At 44.8% G+C, this 22,322-nt stretch overlaps 1 protein-coding gene across 2 annotated transcripts in view; it reads right to left on the bottom strand.

Annotated features, from left to right (window-relative positions):
- Nucleotides 1-6,808, bottom strand: part of CAPRIN1 (cell cycle associated protein 1) — a 35,608-nt gene extending 28,800 nt beyond the window's left edge. For both annotated transcript variants that reach the window (XM_063289613.1, XM_063289614.1), the window contains exons 1-2: nucleotides 6,630-6,808; nucleotides 6,028-6,219 (exon numbers count right to left, since the gene is read on the bottom strand). In XM_063289613.1, coding sequence (XP_063145683.1) covers nucleotides 6,028-6,213 — 186 coding nt within the window. In that variant the 5' untranslated portion in view covers nucleotides 6,214-6,219; nucleotides 6,630-6,808. The remainder of the gene's footprint in view (nucleotides 1-6,027; nucleotides 6,220-6,629) is intronic.
- Nucleotides 6,809-22,322: the final 15,514 nt, after the last annotated feature.

Here is a 22,322-nt window from a genome sequence, read left to right as displayed (position 1 = left end):
ACTGGATGTGAACTATGTGAAACTTTAGATTTAGTTACTAATGACCCTCGTTTAGCAGTAATGACTTCAAGTGTTTCCTGTAGGTATTGATCAATTCTACACTTCGGCTTAGAGTTATTTTGGTTCATTTCCCCTTTACAAAATGGCTTCAACACCTTGATATGTTAGGACTGTCTTTCATACAAACTGCTCAGTTCAGATCATGCCACATTTCACCTGGGCTAGGGCTTTGACCTAACTACCCCAAAATGCTTCTTTTACTCCAGCAATTATGTTGTAGATTTACTTGTGTTTTAGAACTTTTGTCACGTTGCATGACCCGTTTAAGCTTCACCTCATAGACGCTATGATCTTTTCCTGTAGAATTTGGTGTAATCCAGAATCCATTGTTGCCTTAATGACTGCAAGCTGTCCAGTCATATTCCATGCTGCCATGTTTCATAATGGGATGAGATTCTTTTGGTGGAATACATTGTTTCTCTTTAATGCCAGAAAGGTCTACTTTTGTCCAAGAGCCTACTGGTGGTCCTTGGTGAACCTGAGATGAGTAGCAAAGAGCTTTCCTGAACACAAAGGTTTTATTTTTGGTATCTTCCCATGCATACTATTCTTGTTCAGAATTTTCCTTATGATAGATTCATTTATGCTGACATGAGACAAGAGTGGCCTGCAGATTGTTTATGGTCTCCCTGGTATTCTCTGTGACCTACTGGAGAATTATATACCTTACTACTGGGATTATTTAGACTACTCCCTGGAAGAATAACAATGGTGTAGCATTTTCTTCATTTGTACACCGTCAGACAATGAATAAATGGAAACCAAATGGCTTTATAGCCTTGCTCGGTGTCACGTGCATGAACAATCTTTTTGAAGATATGCGGAAAATCTTTTGATTGGGACATGATTCACTTCACAAAACTATGCCACAAAGAACACTTTTTTTAAATAGGGAAAGGCCCTCAAACTCACACTTGATGCAACTCCTGACATAACTTACCGTCCTAGGAGAGCTGATTACCCCAGGGCTGTGCATACCATACTTTTCCCACAAAAAGATATTGAATGCTGGCTTAGCATGTTCAATAAGGATATGACACAGTATACTGTTTAACCAGAATTCCTCTTTTAATAGGACTTAAATGAAGCTCTGACCTTACACTGTAGGTCATAGCACTGCAGGATTACAAATAGTTACAGAGGATTCACATGCTTTCTCTCACCACAGAAGGTGTTTCAAGCTCTACAACTCTTCAGAATAGGGACTCTCAAACTGTGGGTCATAATACCCCAGCTGCCGGTAAGAAACTTAAGAGTCACAATGGCTAAACCTATGGGTCTAGCTATCTGTTAAAACCACCCAACAATCACAGCAGCACTAATCCAAATATTATATTTCATTTTATTGGGGGGTTGGGTGCATATATCTATTTATAATTTTAGAGAACTGCAGTATTGCAAAGTGTGAAACTCCTTCAGAAAAAAAAAGCTACATTTCTTGGCTAGTTTAGGGGCATAATTCAAGGTTTATATTATGACCTTTAAAGCCTTAACCTGCTAAATATCAGAAAATGCAATGGACCAATGGGTATTTTTTTAAAAACTGATTTTAAAGAGTCAATTTCTGAGCTGCAAGGAGGCGGGGGATGGTGTCTATAATGCTCCCAGATCACAAAATTTTGTCTCTTGAGAAGTTCAACATTTTGCCACAGTAAAAATATTAATGTTTAGAAAAGCCTTTAGTGTGCATCATTTGCTTCCTGTAATATTTCTATTGTCAATGTTATACCACAATACAACGCTTTCATATTTCTAGCAAACAATTAGGCACAGTATAATTGAGGCATGGTAGTCAATTTCTGTCCACCAAGAAAAACTTGCAAAATATACTCAATTATGCCCCTATATAGTTTTAATGTGGAATGAATGCAGGCCGTATTTCCCCCCAAAATTTAGAAACAAAGTTGTGACTCCATGGCAATGTTAAAATAATATTATTTTATAATATCCTATTTTGTGTGTGCCATTTTATGTTCACAAAATGGGAAAGATAAATAACGGCTATCTGCAATGTTAACACTAATATATTTTGGTTCAAAGTTCATGGCAACTGAGTCCCAAATCAATTAAACACCAGCTTTCAAACAGACTAATGTGCAGATACCTTTTTAAAAAGTAAAATATAAAGCACATACCAAGAATTTAACTAATTTCTGCAAGATAATATGCACCTACCTAGCAACACTCCAGGAATATTGAAGAGTTTTCTGAGTAAACATGGCTACAATGCATATACTTCCATAACCGTATCCAATAAGAAACCAACATTAATCTTGTCTTTAAGGCAAATATACCTGAATTATGCAATATTATTTATGTACTGATTTGATTGCACAAGAAAATTATGTGCAAAATTATTTTATCCAGGCTTTGCATTTATCATGTCATTTTCAAGAAAATACTGAGGACCATCACTGTACTATTTTGTTTCTTTAAAATAGTATAGGTAAACCTTCCTTCCGCTGGGTAAGAAGTACTAAATCTCAAACAGTGATGGGAGTTCATTACTGCGTATGTTAATATAATGCTTCATAAGCATAATGCTACGCAGACAGGGAAACTTTGTGTACAACTGAGTATTGAATGTGTTACTCTTTAGGAGCCAGAAGCTCAGAATTAAAATCTCAACAACCAGTTTTTGTAAGGACACTCTACTTTTTGGTCAGATGACTAGGATTTTTCATCTGATGCAAGGTTACCTGTAAACAGTCACACACTGGATATACACTATCCAGAGACTTTCATACATACATGCAGAAGTGAAACTAGTAGAACAAATGTATTCCCAGATTTTTTAAATACACTTCTACACATAAATCTTGCTGCATTACTGGCAAGATTAATTTGAGGAAGTTGTTGAAAGAAACTGATAGAACAAATTTATCTTTTGCTCAGTTTCATCACACAGGCATTACCAGATCAAAGCTAATGCACACTCTATTTAAATATAAATACATTATGAGCACAGTCATGCTATCATGCCATTTAGAACTTTTAAAAAGTCATTTTAGATATCACTTCAGGACTACACAAGATTCTATCACTACAACATACTGTATCCTGAGGCAAGTACATTCTTGAAAATGGATTCTTGTGGAGATTAAAAAATATAATAAATATTGTGACTACATGTAGCAATGTCAGACCCTGTTGGTTCTGCTCATAGCTGAATATTTAATCTGAGTATGGGCGACCTGACACACTCTAGTTAAGCCTTCACTATCCTAGTAATTCCCCAAATTCCCCACCTAGATGAAATTCCATCATTTCTGAAGGACAGCAGGAAGGCTATTCCAGATATTCTGGATTACTAACATTATGCCCACACATTATGGTCAAATATCAAAGACAGAATCCAAAGGGCACTAGATAGCCTACACCATTATGCCTTAGCATTGTTTCCCGCCTTGAGTTATTTGTAAAAATAATAAAGGCAGGATAATATATATATATGTGTGTGTGTGTGTGCGAATGGATGAAAGAAAGAAAGAAAGAAAGAAAGAAAGAAAGAAAGAAAGAAAGAAAGAAAGAAAGAAAGATCAAACTAACTGGGTTGCCATGCACTTGGTAGACTCCCTTCCTCAAACAAAATCATTTGCAGACTGCAAATTCCTGCTTTACTACCATTAATTGTTATGAGGACCTACATGAGATATAAAATACAGTTTGAATTTGGCTCATTTTTATTACCATAATTGTGATTTTAAAGTTTGCCTTGGTTCAAATGACCCACTAAATTGTGATTAATCAAAAATAGAACGAAAATCTGGATCATTGCACAGATATATTCCAACAAAATTGTTTCACAATTCTAAATCACAAACCCAATTTCTTAAATCAGGTAGAGAAGTATTAGGGTTTTGTAATGCTTTGGGCCTGATTCTAAAAAGAACACCACAACATAAAAGCAGCATTGGGTGCAACTAATTAAAGCAGCTGTATGATTCAGGGAAGACCCAACTACTTTAATGAATCACGAACATGGGCCACATTTGTGCTCCAAGCAATTTTACTGAAATGAATTCAAAGCCATGCACAACCCTGATAAGTTTATTAAGATTAGGGTACAGCAGCAGTTCTCCATAGTGTACTACACTCTAATCTTATTGAAAAAGCAGGATAAAACAGCCAAAAGCTATGATCTTTTGAAAAGGGCAGAACTGGTACAAAGTTAAGAAAAGTGAGTTTTAGAAAATTGAGGACTTGTATAAAACGAGTCTAAATATCTTCCTAACATGTGGATAGTTTATTAGCTAGAAAATAATTCAGAAAAAGATATCACACTGGTGCTGAATTAAATATTCTAACTTATTTACTAGACTTACACGCAACCATTTAATATGAGAACAATCTAATGGTCATTTAATAACGATGTGCTCCCACACACATCTAGATGAAAGCAAGCCTTGCTGAAACAAGTACTAATACATAAACATAAAAGCTGTATGTTTTTTCTATCATTTGAAGCAGTTTAAAGAAGTCAATTCATTATACTCCCCATAATACAGCAAACTACTTGAAGAATGGAAAAGTCCTGCTGCTTCTCCTCAATCACAGCTATCTTTTCATATTTCCTAGCATTTTAGAAGCAGCTTGTAACATACTTGTGGCTAGTCCTATACTATTCTTTTGACTGTGATCACTTACTGTCAGCTTAATGCACATTTGCATAGACTTTGATTGTTTTTCTATTGGTAGGAGCATTTCCTGAAGAGAGTTCTATTCAGAGTATTTCAATCAGCAGAAACTGAGGAAGATGAATTTTGTTCTGTTCCTCCCCCTCCTCCCACAACTGTCAATGCCAGCTCATTCATTGCTCCACAGGAACTTCATTCTTTGAAATAAAGAAAAAAAGATTCAAGAAAAGAATTTCCCTTTCTTTAGGTATGTTGTCATTACCCCCTAGCCCCTTCAGAGTAATGTACATAGTGACTGGGGGATGATCAGTGCAGTACATCACATCAGGACAGCTCCAGGTTGGGACATAGAGTGAGAGAAGGATACCATTTTACTATTACTAGTTCTTGTGAGAGTAGTCAAGGTCACATTTTAACCAAAGATTCACAAAGTGAGCATGAGTTATAAAGTTTGTTCCAATAAGCAAGTCTCATCATCTAGTGGTTCATACCTCAAAGCCTACGGCCTTAACGGTGACAAAAAGAACACAGGGCAGGTTGTAGCACTAAATATAAGCGTTTCCAAGATGCCATATACACACTGCTCTTTAAGATATCACCTCCGTTCTTCTTTTCATTAAGTCTAGATGCGGTCACCCGCTATTCAGCGACAACTAAACTAAAGGGAGCGCTTAATAAATCCTGCCGACAGTTTCAACACTTCCTTTCATCGGAGCGTCCCCCATCTTCCTGGGGCAGGGAGATCACGTTTTCACCCCGCGTCCGCTTCCCCACATGAAGGAAGTAGTGACTAAAATGGGTGAGGAGGAGAAGGCGCGCGCGTGCACCCACACGGACAGCGAGGGCTGCGCGAGTCGGGCGGGCAAACAAACAGCCGGGCCTTTGTGCAGCAGCCTTTCACACAATGAGACTCCCTCCCCGGGAAGCGTCGCTGCCTCTCGCTGCCGCCATGTTGGGTCCGGGCCGGCTCCATGTGCAAGGGGGGGAGGGGTGAAGAGGAGGAGGAAAAAGGGTGAGAGCTCAAGTCTCCCGTAGCCGGTTGGAGTCGGGAAGGATGAAGGGGAGGGAGGGTGACGGGAAGAAAGGCAGCCTGAAGGCCAAATGACACGGAAAACAGGCATTCCGGTCCGAAGAAAAGCCGCCTCTCCTTCCCTCTGTCTCGAAACAAAAGAGCAGGCGGGGAAGCGCAAGGAAAGGGAGTGAGTCTTAAACAATCACCCCACTTACTGCCACTCGCTCCCATCAACATTCCCACCCTCACAACTCCCGGGAAAGGGTGGGTGGGTGAGAGAGAGAGAGAGAGAGAGAGAGAGAGACCCTGCCTCCACACCTTTTTCTTCTCCAAATTGCGCAGCTTCTTATCGATGACACCCAATATCTGCTTCATCGCCTCGGTCTGCACCGAACTCGTACTGCCACCCGAAACCGCTGTCTGAGAAGAAGCCGCCACTACCGTCGTCTCGTTGCCCGCTTTACTGCCGCTACTCGCCATCGCGCTGCTGGTGGCCGAGGGCATCGCTTACTAAGAAGAGAACAACGCGTTACGGGATTCGGAGGGAGGGAGGGAGGAAGCAAGGAAAGGAAGCCGCGCCGACAGGACGGCACAGGGGACAGAATGTGGGAAGACGGAAAACGCGTCCCACCGGAAAACGCCTTTTAGTCTTCCAATACCCCTTTTTCTCACGTGCCCCCCCGCATCCTCTCTTCCCGCGCGCGCCCCGTTCCGACCCAGACCGCACCTGTCAGCGCGCGCGCCCAACGATCCTAGGCAACCTGATTGATCCGTAAGGTCCGTCCGCAACACCGTGGGCGCGTGCTCGGCACCCACGTGATTGGCAGCGCGCAGACACCCCACGCTTCGCCCCCCCTCCCTCGCCGCGACCAACGGTCCTCCCAGAACCACCCTTCTTTCCTTCCATTCTTCCCCCTCACCGTGAGAGATGCGCGCGCCCGCGTGTCTGTGTGAGGGAATGGAAGATGGGAGGACACCAGGGAAGGACTCGGTGAACTCTTTACGCAGGGAACGGCGGCCTCTGTCCGCGCGAGTCCGGTGAGTTGCACCGCTACCTCTGCACCGAGATATGGGGGGAAAGGAAAAGACCGAGAGAAGGCCGCGCGCGCGCGCGCGCGCGAGACAAGCAGGGTGCGAGAGATGGGGTCCTCACCTCTTGGAGCTGGCGGTAGCGAACGCCGGATTGGCAAGGAGCCAATCGTCAGACTAACCTCGTGCAAGCGTCTGAGCATGCCTTCGCAAGAGCCTGAGTCTTATGGGACCGATTTTTCAGGCGCCATGGCCACCTAGACCTGGAGCACCATGGTTAAGTGGAGAGGCTTAGGCGGTGTCCAAGACTCAGGGACGGTTCTGAGCCCAGTCGAAAGTGCTATTTTGGAGGGAGACCTGCGACTCGATCGTGGTGGGAGGGTGGCTGGGTGGCTGGTTTGAGGACGATTAGAGGAGCTTAGAAGCCCCGTTATTGCCTGGAATTGAGAAATCTTAATATCAAGTCCTGGACCATAAGGAAGGCTGAGAGAAGGAAGATCGATGCTTTTGAACTGTGGTGTTGGAGGAAAATTCTGAGAGTGCCTTGGACTGCAAGAAGATCAAACCAGTCCATCCTCCAGGAAATAAAGCCAGACTGCTCACTTGAGGGAATGATATTAAAGGCAAAACTGAAATACTTTGGCCACATAATGAGAATGCAGGACACCCTGGAGAAGATGCTGATGCTAGGGAGAGTGGAAGGCAAAAGGAAGAGGGGCCGACCAAGGGCAAGGTGGATGGATGATATTCTAGAGGTGACAGACTCGTCCCTGGGGGAGCTGGGGGTGTTGATGACCGACAGGAAGCTCTGACGTGGGCTGGTCCATAAAGTCACGAAGAGTCGGAAGCGACTAAACGAATAAACAACAAAATATCAAGTCTCTAAAGTCCTTTCGGCAGAATGATCCTACCTTCCTGATAGTTACTGGGAAACTATCGGTGGAGGTGGAACAGGAACGAGGCTGAGTTCGAGCTTCTTGTTTATTCGTTTAGTCGCTTCCGACTCTTCGTGACTTCATGGACCAGCCCACGCCAGAGCTTCTTGTCGGTCGTCAACACCTCCAGCTCCCCCAGGGACAAGTCCGTCACCTCTAGAATATCATCCATCTGTCTTGCCCTTGGTCGGCCCCTCTTCCTTTTGCCTTCCACTCTCCCTAGCATCAACATCTTCTCCAGGCTGTCCTGTCTTCTCATTATGTGGCCAAAGTATTTCAGTTTTGCCTTTAATATCATTCCCTCAAGTGAGCAGTCTGGCTTTATTTCCTGGAGGATGGACTAGTTTGATCTTCTTGCAGTCCAAGGCACTCTCAGAATTTTCCTTCAACACCACAGTTCAAAAGCATCTATCTTCCTTTGCTCAGCCTTCCTTATGGTCCAGCTCTCGCAGCCATATGTTACTACGGGGAACACCATTGCTTTAACTATGTGGACCTTTGTTGTCAGTGTGATGTCTCTGCTCTTGACTATTTTATCGAGATTTGTCATTGCTCTTCTCTCAAGGATTAAGTGTCTTCTGATTTCCTGACTGCAGTCAGCATCTGCAATAATCTTTGCACCTAGGAATACAAAGTCTTTCGCTGCTTCTACATTTTCTCCCTCTATTTGCCAGTTATCAATCAAGCTGGTTGCCATAATCTTGGTTTTTTTGAGGTTTAGCTGCAAGCCAGCTTTTGCACTTTCTTCTTTCACCTTCATCATAAGGCTCCTCAGTTCCTCTTCACTTTCAGCCATCAAAGTGGTATCATCTGCATATCTGAGATTGTTAATGTTTCTTCCAGCGATTTTAACTCCAGCCTTGGATTCCTCAAGCCCAGCTTGTCGCATGACGTGTTCTGCATACAAGTTGAATAGGTAGGGTGAGATTATACAGCCCTGCCATACTCCTTTCCCAATATTAAACCAGTCTGTTGTTCTGTGGTCTGTTCTTACTGTTGCTACTTGGTTGTTATACAGATTCTTCAGGAGGCATACAAGATGACTTGGTATCCCCATACCGCTAAGAACTTGCCACAATTTGTTATGGTCCACACAGTCAAAGGCTTTAGAATAGTCAATAAAACAGAAATAGATGTTTTTCTGAAACTCCTTGGCTTTTTCCATTATCCAGTGGATATTGGCAATTTGGTCCCTAGTTCCTCTGCCTTTTCTAAACCCAGCTTGTACATCTGGCAATTCTCGCTCCATGAATTGCTGAAGTCTACCTTGCAGGATCTTGAGCATTACCTTACTGGCATGTGAAATGAGTGCCACTGTTCAATAGTTTGAACATTCTTTCGTGTTTCCCTTTTTCGGTATGGGGATATAAGTTGATTTTTTCCAGTCTGATGGCCATTCTTGTGTTTTCCAAATTTGCTGGCATATAGCATGCATTACCTTGACAGCATCATCTTGCAAGATTTGGAACAGTTCAGCTGGGATGCCATTGTCTCCTGCTGCCTTGTTATTAGCAATGCTTCTTAAGGCCCATTCAGCCTCACTCTTCAGGATGTCTGGCTCTAGCTCACTGACCACACCATCAAAGCTATCCCCGATATTGTTATCCTTCTTATACAGGTCTTCTGTATATTCTTGCCACCTTTTCTTGATCTCTTCTTCTTCTGTTAGGTCCTTGCCATGTTTGTTTTTGATCATACCCATTTTGGCCTGGAATTTACCTCCAATGTTTCTAATTTTCTGGAAGAGGTCTCTTGTCCTTCCTATTCTATTGTCTTCTTCCACTTCTGCGCATTGCTTGTTTAAAAATAATTCCTTCTCTCTTCTGGCTAACCTCTGGAATTTTGCATTTAATTAGGCATATCTCCCCCTATCCCTGTTGCCTTTTGCTTTCCTTCTTTCTTGGGCTACTTCTAGTGTCTCAGCAGACAGCCATTTTGCCTTCTTGGTTTTCTCTTTCTTTGGGATGTATTTTGTTGCCGCCTCCTGAACAATGTTGCGAACTTCTGTCCAGAGTTCTTCCGGGACCCTATCTACTAAGTCCAGTCCCTTAAATCTATTCTTCACCTCCACTACATATTCCTTAGGAATATTAGTGAGCTCATATCTAGCTGATCTGTGGGTCTTCCCTAATCTCTTTAGTCTGATCCTAAATTGTGCAATAAGAAGTTCATGATCTGAACTACAGTCAGCTCCAGGTCTTGTTTTTACTGACTATACAGATGTCCACCACCTTTGGCTGCAAAGGATGTAGTCAATCTGATTTCGGTGTTGTCCATCTGGTGAAGTCCATGTATAAAGCTGTCTCTTCGGTTGTTGGAAGAGAGTGTTTGTTATGCAGAGTGAATTGTCCTGGCAAAATCCTATCAGCCTATGTCCTGCTTCATTTTGTTCTCCCAGGCCATACTTACCTGTAATTCCAGGTGTCATTTGACTGCCCACCTTAGCATTCCAGTCTCCTGTGATGAAAATAACATCTCTTTTAGGTGTGTTGTCCTGGAGGTGCTGCAGATCCTCATAGAACTGCTCTACTTCAGCTTCTTCAGCATTTGTGGTTGGGGCGTATATTTGGATCACTGTGATGTTAGATGGCTTGCCCTGAATTCGAACTGAGATCATTCTGTCGTTTTTTGGATTGTATCCAAGCACTGCTTTAGCCACTTTACTCTTAATTATGAAGGCTACTCCATTTCTTCTGTGATCCTCTTGTCCACAGTAGTAGATCTGGTGGTCATTTGATGTGAAGTGGCCCATTCCAGTCCATTTCAGTTCACTGACGCCCAAAATGTCTATCTTCAATCTTGACATCTCACCAATAACCACATCCAATTTGCCCTGGCTCATAGATCTTACATTCCAGGTTCCAATGGTGTGTTGATCCTTAGAACATCAGATTCGCCGTTCACCACCAGCACCGTCGGCCGCTAGCCGTCCTTTCGGCTTTGAGCTAGCTGCGTCATCACGTCTGGGGCTAGTTGAACTCATCCTCTGTTCCTCCCCAGTAGCATTTTGACCATCTTCCGACCTGGGGGTCTCATCTTCCGATGGTATACCGACATATCTCTGGTTGTACTGATCCATTTAGTTTTCACGGCAAGAATACTGGGGTGGGTTGCCATTACCTTCCCCAGGGATCGCATTTAGTCTGACCTCTCTGTCATGACCTTCCCGTCTTGGGTGGCCCTTCACGGTTTAGCTCATGGCATCATTGAGGTGCTCAAGCTCCAGCACCACAACAAGGTAACGATCCTTTGCTGAAGTGAGTTTGAGCTTAGGGCAGGTTTTTTCCTCGTAATAATTCCAAGGTTTTGAAAACTTCCAAACTTTATGTGGCTCTTTCAGGAGAAGGACGTGAAGCAGATAAATGTATATGATTTAGTCAGGCCAAGGCTATTGCTTTGGCACTGATTTTAGGTAGCATAAAAATTTAATACACAGCATTTGAACATTCAGAGCACTTTACAATAAAGTCACAATCAGCAATTCAAAGTAACAGATAATTTGGGCATACCCATGCTTATTTCAGAAAAGAATGAGTGATGATATCTGGAATTTAAATTTATGTAGGAAGGTGTGGCTCAAAATGATGAGTTTGGGGTAATCATTTTTATTTATTCCTATATTAATGATTATGATTATGTGCCATCATAATCATTTTTGACTCATAGCAACCACATAGATTTTCTCCATGGCGATCTATCCCTAACCTGTTATTTCAGGTCTCCCAATGGTGCATTCATCACCACTGTACATTGTAAGTGAATCTATCCACCTCTTTAAAAGATAACTTTGGAGGCAATAAGCAATTTTGTTACATTGGTGGAAAAACTCTAAATAAGTGCTTTATTTTCTAGGTGTGTATCAGCTTTAAAATGCCTTCAGTGCTGAATCCACGATAGCAAGTGTCTTCAAGAATTAAATATTTGAAATCTGAGGCTGTTGCAAGGATAAAAGGATCTGGATTGCCTTTAAATGTGTTGTGTTCCCTTTAACATTTTTCTTTGTAATGTGTGATAACATTTAACAAAAAGTATCTGACCTGCAGCTGTGCAGTGGTTCTGTATTGAAATAGAACTGTGCTAAGTTTAAAGAAAAGGCAACTAGGAATGTTTAGATGGTGGGAATATCAGGCATATAATAAAAAATAGTAAGTGGGCACCTCCCCTCACAAGCAACGTAACATAAATAAGTTTCTGTTATTTGTATTATAACGTGAAACTTAATAATTTCTAAGATTTAAGGCATTCTCCAAAGCACAAACTTCCCCACAGTAGTTTCTCCTTATGTTACATTTAATTAGTGGGGATGGGGGGCTTTGTGACATTTGATTTCAGAATGTTTCTCAAAATATGTCACTCAGAATAAAGAAGCACTGCAACATAAGATGGCTTAGGCTTTAACCATGTACTCTTGTGAGGCAGCATATTTCATGAGAATAGACAAAGGTTACAATTCATGATTTTTTAATTTTTAATTTATTTTATTTTTCTATCCTGCCTTTATTATTTTTATGAATAACTCAAGGAGGGGAGCATACCTAATACTCCTTCCTCCTCCTATTTTCCCCACAACAACAACCCTGTGAGGTAGGTTGGGCTGAGAGAGAGAGAGCCCAAGGTCACCCAGCCGGCTTTCATGCCTAAAGTAAACTAGAACTCACAGTCTCCTGTTTTCTAGCCTGTTGCCTTAGCCACTAGACCAAAAGAGAAATAATGCATGTTATATCTTCCTATTATAGGAGGAAGTATGTTTTTCAGGATCAGATATTGCAGCAATATAGGTCTAAATATCAGTTTTTGCGGAACACAAGGAGAATAGTAATACATCTTATCCTTATAATATATCCAGTTTGAATTCATTTTAATTCTAAAAACTTTATTTTATATTTGGCTTGAAGTTGGTGGCTATAGTCATTTCCTTATAGTGTAGTACAAAATCTTTGACCAGCATAACACAGAAAATACGAGATTAGCAGCTATAGCATAAAATAATGTAGATCTTGAAACTGTAAAGACAGTGACTATAGAGTTAAAAGCTGAAAAAATAAAAGCTACAATTCTGCTACAAAACCAAAATCTGTACTGTGCTACCTAGAAAGCTAAAAGAATACGAGTAAGCTGTAAAAACTGTAAAACTTCAACTGAATAGTTGAAGATTAATTGTTAGGCACAAGCTGTATCAAGCCTAATTGGCTCTTACTGGCAGTCAGTACCTGTCAAATTATACATGCTGCTGTGCCAAACTTGGCAACATGTTGTCAGAGGATTGGGGGTCAGAGAATAGTAGGGAGATGTAAAATTGAGCTGTGTGGCCTGGTAACATGATGAGTAATGGGAGAATAAGGATACTCTGGTTGTCTGTAAAATGAGCAGGAGTAGAAAGATTAGGGAGGCTGATCTTCATCTGGAGTGAGAGTCCAAGCTGGCCTTTGTGAGAAGTCTGTGTGTGTGCGTGCTCTGGGTAGATTCCTGTTGGGAGCTATGGGTGTTTTGTTTTGTTGGCTGGTAGAGCAACATTAGCTGAACAACCTGTACTAACTTAATTGAAGGTATCTGCATCAGAAAGGGTAGGTAGAAATCTGGACACATAGGGACAGGATCAGAATATTTAAGGAGGTTATGAGAGTGGGGAATAGATTCTGATAGTGTCTGACAGAGGGAGTAAGCATTGTGCTGGCCACTAAAGGAGAAAGATATGGACAATTTAGACCCCATTCCCTCTTCTGATCCAGTAGCCTCTTCCCTGGACATGGACACTGTATCACTAGATACTTTGACCTCAGGCAGCACTCCTCTAGATTTGTTCTGGAGGAACAAGCAAATCTAAAGTGTTATTACTATAACTTGATTATGCAAGGATAGTATTTCCCTATAAGAGATCTGCTCTTGAGAGTTTTAGGTAATGCGGGAGCTACAGTACATCATCAAAGGGTGGGAAGGTGAAGTTGCAATGATTCTCTGAGACATTTTGCTTATTTCCAGAGACCCTGCTTCAATATCTATGTCCTGAGGATCAGGTTAGGAGTGGCTCAGGAGTTTCTGGCTATATTTGTTTGTTTATTCCTAATATTTCTATGCCGCCCTACTCCTAATGGTGCAATATCAGGTGCACTCCATGTAAGTGGACACATGCTGTATCTAGTTTTCACCTTATAGCAATCAGAACATGACCTGAAAGTGGAGGGCTTAATTAAATTCACTCTGGTCAGCCTGGGCCTGGTTGCCATAAATGGCCTCTGTAAGATTGGTGAACCAATTAAGATCCCTCATGGATCTGCTCAGATTCCAACAGACATTTGGAGGGTTTCCCAGCAATATGGGGAGGACAATATGGAATACAGAGCTATTAAGGCATTAGATTGGAGTACAACCCTGAGGCCTCTTCCTAATCACAGATCCCAGGGGACCATTTGGTTTACCAAGGAGCTCCTGAAGAGCAGTTGGATGCCACACTGACAGGACCAGAGGAGATAATAGGGATATCTTGTGAAGTTAACTGGGATTCTTCCTATCTTCTTGTCTCTAAGCATATGGATAGAGTTCTTGATGTTTTGAGTTCTACCACCTGTGGACTGGATCCCTACCCTTCCTGGCTTCTTTGAGTGGTTAAGGCAGGGATGAAGGATAGATTTTGAGATGGTTAAGGGCCTCCTTGAGGGAGCGAATAGTACCTGCTGCCTAGAAGTAAATCATGCATTCTCCCTTGAAAAGGTAATCTCTCACCCCACATCTTGCCCTCAATTTCCAACCCTGCAGTTTTAAGGAAGATCTTGGAGAAGATGGTAGGACTTCAGCAGCAAAGGTTCTGGGACAGAAACAGCAGTGATCTCTCTTGTCAGTGAACTCTCCTGGGACTTGGATGATGGACGTTCAGTTCTTCTTGTACTGGTAGATTTCTAACTGCTTTTGATAAAATCAGCCATGGTATCCTCCTGAAGTGTTGTAGAGAGTATAGAGGATGGTCCTGATAGAGAGAGGGAAGATCCCTTACAAAGCCAATGAACAGATAAATGTGGCTTAAACCCATATGAAGATAGATATTTGCGAAATAGAATAAGACAGGCATCCCCTAATTCACATGAAGATAGAAGGAGGAGGAGGGGAAGCATGTTTAGACTTGCAAGATGCTGTTGCTATAGCCATTCTAATAAAAGTAGTTTGAGGCCTATGATATGGAAGCTGCTTGGAACAGTATGAAAAGAATTATGTTACAAAGTGCTACAGGTGTGGATTTTTCTTATTTTTAATTTATTTTTATTGCTGTAATACACAGAAAAGAAAGGAAAAATGCAACCGGAAAGAAACTAATACATTTCTTCCTGACACAGATGGCTTCTGTCGGGAGCTGAAGAGAGAGGCTGAAAAGAAGAAAACCATGTCCTACCAGCCAACGTAATTATTTAACTGCAAAGGGGGGCAGGTGGCAGAATCTGGATATAGCTGTGCACACATTGAGGCTGTAAACTGCACATATATCCAGAAGGGAAAGTGAGTTAACTTTAAAATATTTGGTCAGATGCAAATAAATAAATTGGTTTACTGTTTTATTGCCATTTCACAACTGCTTATCAGAAGGGCAGAAGGGAGGTGGGGAAAAAAGAATCTAGCTCATTTAGCTGCTATAATTAAATGCTACCATAATTGCTTTACCTGCTTGAAAATGAAGCTAGTAACTTGCTCATTTTAAAAAAAAAGGTGGGGTCACAACAAAGTACTGTGTACTTGTGTCATGATCGCCGTTGCGATGTTTGCGACATCGTAACGGCTCGCATGACAAAGCGTGGATGCGTGTCAATGGCTGGAGAGGTGTGGGCGATAAACCAGACAAAGAAGGTAATGAGGTTGGGAGATCTACTGAACAAACAAGGTCCCATCGCCCGGTAATCGGCCATTGACACCCCTGATAAAGAAAGGATCAGGGCGAGGTTCGGAAAGGCGCGTCCGGGCTTTCAAGGAATATCGAGGTCTAATCGCCCGGTAATGGACCATTACCTTGCAGGAAGATAAACAGGGCGATGCCCGGGGCGAATGGGGCTGCACGACCTCTCACCTATCAAGTCTCGATGGCCTGTCACTCCGTGGAACTCGTGGGGCACACCCTGGGAATGTGGGGGTGGAGCGCTGTTTGGCGCGAGACTATTTAATTCAACTTGGCGCGCTTCCCTCACTCTCAGCTTTTTACTGGTGTGCATTCTATTCTAAATAAAAGCCAGAGCTTAAACTTGATTTAGAGTCTGAGTCTTTTATTTGGTCTTAGGCATTCCTTACATAAAGCTGAGAGTCTTTTAAGAACGAGCCTCAGTAGCCTCTACCAGGAAATTTTTTTTTGTGTGAGAGAAGCAACTAGCGATGACTGAACCGGGGACGATCCTGGAGTCGGCACTTCAGAGCGGAGACGCGAAGGACTCAACGCGAGTGGGGGAGGCGACCAGACAGCTTCTGGAATCGGCGCTCCCGAGATGGGACACGAGCCCCCTCCCTACCCACACCGCACCCCAGTTTGGAGCCTGGAGCCCCAGCCCGGAGTGGAGGGCCCCGATGGAAGAGGGAGTCGTGAGTGAACAACACTTCAGGTGGGACGGCGTAGCAGACCCCCGGCCGGGGACATCCCACACCACTTGGAGACTCCAATACCCCCAGACTTCCGAGAGGGAATTCACAGGACTGCCGATCGGGCAACAACCGGCAGCACCGGGGATGGACGATCCCCTCACACCGGACAGGATCAGGGCTCTGGAGTCCAAGGTGCAATCATTAGAACACATGCTGCGATCCATGTCAACTGTGGTGAGTGAGCTCACGAAGAGTGCTGCTGCGCAGGGCGCAGGGAGGGGTCTCGGCATCCCACCCACCCTATCACCAGCCCCGAGAGGAAGGGGCCAGGTGCGGGACTTTTTCCCAGGGCCCCGTGGTTTTATTCCGGTGGGGGTTACCCCTACTCACTCACAGGTTGGGGTTTCTCCAGTTGGTGGGATCGCTAAAGACTTTCCAGTAAAATTTGATGGTGACCCCACGAACCTGTCATTTTTTTTAACCAACGCAACGAATTACGTACAGCAATACAGACATTGTTTTGCATCGGAAGGGGCTAAAATCTCGGCTATTGCCACAAAACTTAAGGGCAGAGCCGCGGACTGGTACGTACAAATGTCAGAGTCCGGAGCCCCAGCCCTGGCTACCTTCCACACCTTCCTGGCCACCTTGAAGCGGTACTTTGAAGACCCCCTGGCGAAGGAGAGGGCTAAAGGCGCTCTTAAAGAACTCAATCAGGGGCAGAAATTGGTCGCAGATTACGCCCTAGAATTTAAGGTCTTGGCAGGGAAGGTCCCTGAATGGTCGGAGGCCACCATTCGATATGTTTAAGGATGGCCTCAATCGAGAGGTGTTGCAATGGGCACTGTACAGAGACGATCCGGACTCACTGCATGACTGGATCTGTCTTGCCGGGAAGGCTGAACATGCCCAGCGCACCTTCATGCTGGCCACTAAGAGAGACAGGCATCCTCCCAGCGGGAAAGGGCCAGTGCCACAGTCGGACCCGACATGGGATGCCGAAAGACAACGTCGCTTTGCCCGTGGGCAATGCATCAAGTGCGGTAAGGCAGGTCACCATGCGGCAGAATGCCACAAGGCTGGAATGGCGGATCGCCCACCTAGACCGACGCAGAAGGCTCCGCAGAAACCACCCAACCCTCCCCGACGGCTGACAGGGGCACTAGTGACCCCGAACGAAGAAGACATCTACCTCGCGGGGGACAGGTTGGCCGCCCTGGAGCAGCCGGCGGAAAACGCCTTCCACCTGTCCTAAACAGCGCCGCTGGGCAGGTGGTAGAGAATGGGCGCAATACCACCAGGGTGAGTGCGGACTGTCCCATCCTGGCCGTAAAAATTGAACTGAGCTACTGCTCCAAGACCATCAAAGTCGGGGCTTTGGTGGACTCCGGGTGTTCCAGATGCCTGATCCACCCCAACCTAGTCGCTGCGCTAAATTTACCCTGTTTCCCTCTCCCGAAGCCGCTGATCTTCCAGCAACTCGATGGTTCCATGGCGGGGGGGGGGGGGGCAGCCACCCAGGGTACAGGGAATGTTACCCTACAAATAGGCACGCACAGGGAAACCATAGAATTCGTGGTCACCCCGGTGGGCAAGCCTATAGTGGTTCTGGGAATCCCCTGGCTAACTTGCCACAATCTCTACATTAACTGGAGGACCCGTACGATAATGTTTGAGGATGGGTTCTACCAGGCGCCTGCTAAGGGGAAATCCCTCACTTTGACTGTGGGGAGGGCTGAGATTGTCGACCCTCACGTTCACGCTTCCCCCATGGAGGGGTTGCCGGAACAATATGCAGACTTCACTGAGGTCTTCGGGGGGGAGGAGGCGGACCAGTTACCCCCCCATCACAAGACGGACTGTGCCATTGAACCGCTCCCTCATGTCCCATTGCCTAAGCCAAAAATTTACCCAATGACACAAAAGGAATTGGCGGCGTTGCGGGACTTCCTCGATAAAAACCTCGCTCGGGGCTTCATCGAACCGGCAAACTCGCCGGTTGGAGCGCCCGTCCTGTTCCGCGAGAAGGACGGTACCCTAAGACTGTGTACAGACTATCGTGGGTTAAATTCAGCATCCTTGTCGAACAAGTACCCCCTCCCCCTCGTGAAAGATATGTTGGCACACTTGTCGACTGGAAAGGTTTTTTCCAAACTTGACCTCCGTGAGGCGTATTACCGCATTCGCATCAGGGAGGGGGACGAATGGAAAACAGCTTTTAACTGTCCCTTGGGCTCCTTCCAGTATAAGGTACTGCCTTTTGGTCTTGCGGGGGCCCCGGGGGTTTTCATGCAACTAATTAATGAGGTTCTGCATGACCATTTGTTTGAAGGAGTACTGGTTTATCTGGACAATGTCCTGATATACTCCAAAACTGAGAGAGAACACGAAAGATTGGTAAGACAGGTTCTCACCAAGCTTCGGCATGCTAAACTTTATGCTAAGTTTTCCAAGTGCGAATTCCATAAGTCGCGCCTGGATTACTTAGGTTACAGGATTTCAGATAAGGGCATCGAAATGGATCCTGCAAAGGTTCAGGCTGTTTTGAGCTGGGAGCGCCCGCGCACCCGGCGCCAGCTCCAAAGTTTCCTGGGATTCGCAAATTTCTACAGATCCTTCGCAAAAGGGTTCGCGGAGATTGCCCTGCCCTTGACTGATTTGTTGCGGACCAAAGGCGTCGGGGAAACGCGCAAGGTAAAAAACCCAGGGGCCATGCTCAATTGGACTCCCGCCTGTCAGGCTGCTTTCGACCAGTTGAAAGCTCTCTTTACAGCGGAGCCAATTTTATCCCATCCCGACCCCGAACGGCCTTTTGTCGTTCAGGCTGATGCCTCTGATTTTTCAATTGGGGCTATCCTATTACAAAAGGATTCTGCCGGACTCTTGAAGCCCTGTGCCTACCTCTCCCAGAAATTTTCCGAGACGGAAAGGCACTGGCATGTCTGGGAAAAAGAGGCATTTGCAGTAAAAGCGGCACTGGAGGCTTGGCGTCACCTTTTAGAAGGGGCGACTTGCCCTTTTGAGGTCTGGACAGACCACCGCAACCTTGAGGTGCTCCGCACGCCCAGGCGCCTCAGCCCTAAGCAGATTCGCTGGGCTCAATTTTTCAGCCGTTTTAACTTTCAGCTGAAGTTTATTCCAGGGAAGAAGAATTTTTTGGCAGATGCACTTTCCTGACTGCCCCAGGACGCGGAGCCTGTCTCCGACGTCGTGGGGACTGTGCTCTCTGAGTCTCAATTGGGTTTGGCCGCTGTCACCTGGAGCCGCGCTCGGGAACAGCCTCCCCCCCCCCCTTGCGAACAACTCCGGTGCAGCCCGCTCCGGGCCACAGGCAACCACAGATGCCGGGTGGGTTGCGTGCAGATTTTGCCCTCGCATTAAAGTCTGATCCCTGGCTCCTTGCTAACCCTGACAAGGTTTCCATGGAACAAGACCTCGCCTGGGTGGAGGGACGTTTATACGTCCCTGACTCACAACGATCAACTATCCTCAGCCGGTCTCATGACAGCAAACAGGCTGGTCATTTCAGGTTTCTCAAATCCCTCCACTTGACCCGACGCCAATTTTGGTGGCCCTCACTGAGGAAGGATGTCAAAACGTATGTGGCATCCTGCCCTGTTTGCGCAATGTCTAAGCGACCGTCTGGTAAACCCCAGGGGCCGCTGCAGCCCGTGGCTAACCCTTCACGCCCTTGGGATGAAATCTCTATGGATTTCATCATGGATTTACCGCCCAGTCAAAAGAAAACAGTCATTTGGGTAGTCAAAGACTATTTTTCCAAACAGGCTCATTTTGTCCCCTGTGCCTCTATCCCATCGGCGCAACAGCTGGCGAAGCTCTTTTTGGTGCACGTGTACTGCCTTCATGGCTGCCCCTCTCACTTGGTGACCGATAGGGGCACACAATTTACCTCACGGTTTTGGCGGGCTTTTTTGAAATTAATTGGCACCGAGCAAGCATTGTCAACCTCCTGGCATCCCCAGACTGACGGATCTACTGAGATCTTCAATTCCTCCGCTCCTACATCAACTACCACCAGGACGACTGGGTGGATTTGCTTCCTTTAGCAGAGGTTGCATACAATAACACTGTGCATCAAAGCACGGGACAAACCCCCTTCAGGGTGGTATCGGGTCGGGACTTCATCCCCATTCCCGAGCTCCCACAGCCCCCATCTCCAGTAGTGGCAGCCTGTGATTGGGGTTCTAAACTCGCAGACTCCTGGCCCGTCATTAAGGATGCCCTCAATGAGGCACAGACGTCATACAAACTTCAGGCTGACAAGCACAGGCGCCAACAGCCACCTTTTTGAGTAGGGGACCTGGTTTATCTCTCCACTAAATTTATCAAGTCACCTCAGCCTTCCAAGAAACTGGCCCCCAAATTTATTGGCCCCTTTAGGTTACACAAATTGTGAACCCGGTCACGGTGCGTTTGGATCTACCTCATAATTTGAAGCGGCTGCACCCTGTGTTCCACTGCAGCTTACTCAAGCCGGCCAGTGACCCCTCCCGGTGGCATCCACGCACTCCCCCCCCCTCCACCCGTCATGATCGACGGACAGCAGCACTTTGAAGTCAAGGAGGTTCTCGACTCCCACAAGCTTCATGGCTCTCTCCAATACTTAGTGTGCTGGAAACACTTTCCCCACCCCAAGTGGGTCGCTGCCCGCAACATTCAGGCCCCCGAGCTAGTCCGCAACTTCCACATTGCATATCCCTCCAAGCCCTCGGCTTGATTTTCTTCAGGGGGGCGGTATGTCATGATCGCCATTGCGATGTTTGCGACATCGTAACGGCTCGCGTGACAGCGCGGATGCGTGTCAATGGCTGGAGAGGTGCGGGAAATAAACCGGACAAAGAAGGTAATGGGGTTGGGAGATCTACTGAACAAACAAGGTCCCATCGCCCGGTAATCGGCCATTGACGCCCCTGATAAAGAAAGGATCAGGGCAAGGTTCGGAAAGGCGTGTCCGGGCTTTTGAGGAATATCGAGGTCTAATCGCCCGGTAATGGACCATTACCTCGCAGGAAGATAAACAGGGCAATGCCCGGGGCGAATGGGGCTGCACGACCTCTCACCTATCAAGTCTCGATGGCCTGTCACTCCGTGGAACTCATGGGGCACACCCAGGGAGTGTGGGGGTGGAGCACTGTTTGGCGCGAGACTATTTAATTCAACTTGGTGCGCTTCCCTCACTCTCAGCTTTTTACTGGTGTGCATTCTATTCTAAATAAAAGCCAGAGCTTAAACTTGATTTAGAGTCTGAGTCTTTTATTTGGTCTTAGGCATTCCTTACAACTTGTCTGTTGGATCAGTTCCCATGAACTCATGAAACCCTTGTGTCAACCAGGTCATTAAGGAATGTATGGATGTGAAAAAAGTTTATTACATGTTTGTTGTTTTAGAAAATTGTATCATAAAGTGATTAAACCAGGTCATTAAGGAATGTATGCATGTGAAAAAAGTTTATTACATGTTTGTTGTTTTAGAAGAATGTATCATAAAGTGATTAAACTTGAATTATTTGTGTTAATATAGAATTCAGATTTGGTTGCTGAATACAGTAAGAGTCATGTAGTATAAAGCATTGGGAGAATAAATGGAATACTTTGGAAATGATTCAACATTGATCAGGTAATAAAACAAGAATGTGTGATTTCCTTTTGGTTGTTTATTTATAGATAGATGTACTATATAAGAATACTTGTGGTGATACTATACATGTGTCAATGTGGGTAAGAAAGTGCATGTACCTTTGCATGCAGATGATGCCATGTCATTGGCTGAGGACCAACTTGCAGCAAACGTTATATAGGTTGTATGATGCAACAAAGTTTATGCATTGAAGACCAAGGTAGCTATGTTTAACAGGGGAAACAGCATTTATGTAAGCTATGCATAAATGGTGGTAAATTAAGAGTAATTAGATACATTTGTGTACCTTGGTAGAAAGTCTGTTAAAGATGGTAAATCAATGAAGAAATTTTAAATTGTGCAATGCTGTTACTAAACATTCTGAATTACTATCAGCATTAAAATGTGTTTTGGATTATTCTAAGGGTACTTTATTTTTTATAGATACCCGTACTAAAAAAT

This window comes from Candoia aspera, chromosome 1, assembly GCF_035149785.1.
Source record: "Candoia aspera isolate rCanAsp1 chromosome 1, rCanAsp1.hap2, whole genome shotgun sequence".
Classification (NCBI taxonomy): domain Eukaryota; kingdom Metazoa; phylum Chordata; class Lepidosauria; order Squamata; family Boidae; genus Candoia; species Candoia aspera.
Note: the sequence above shows the minus strand (reverse complement) of the source record. Positions and strands in the feature narration are given on the sequence as shown.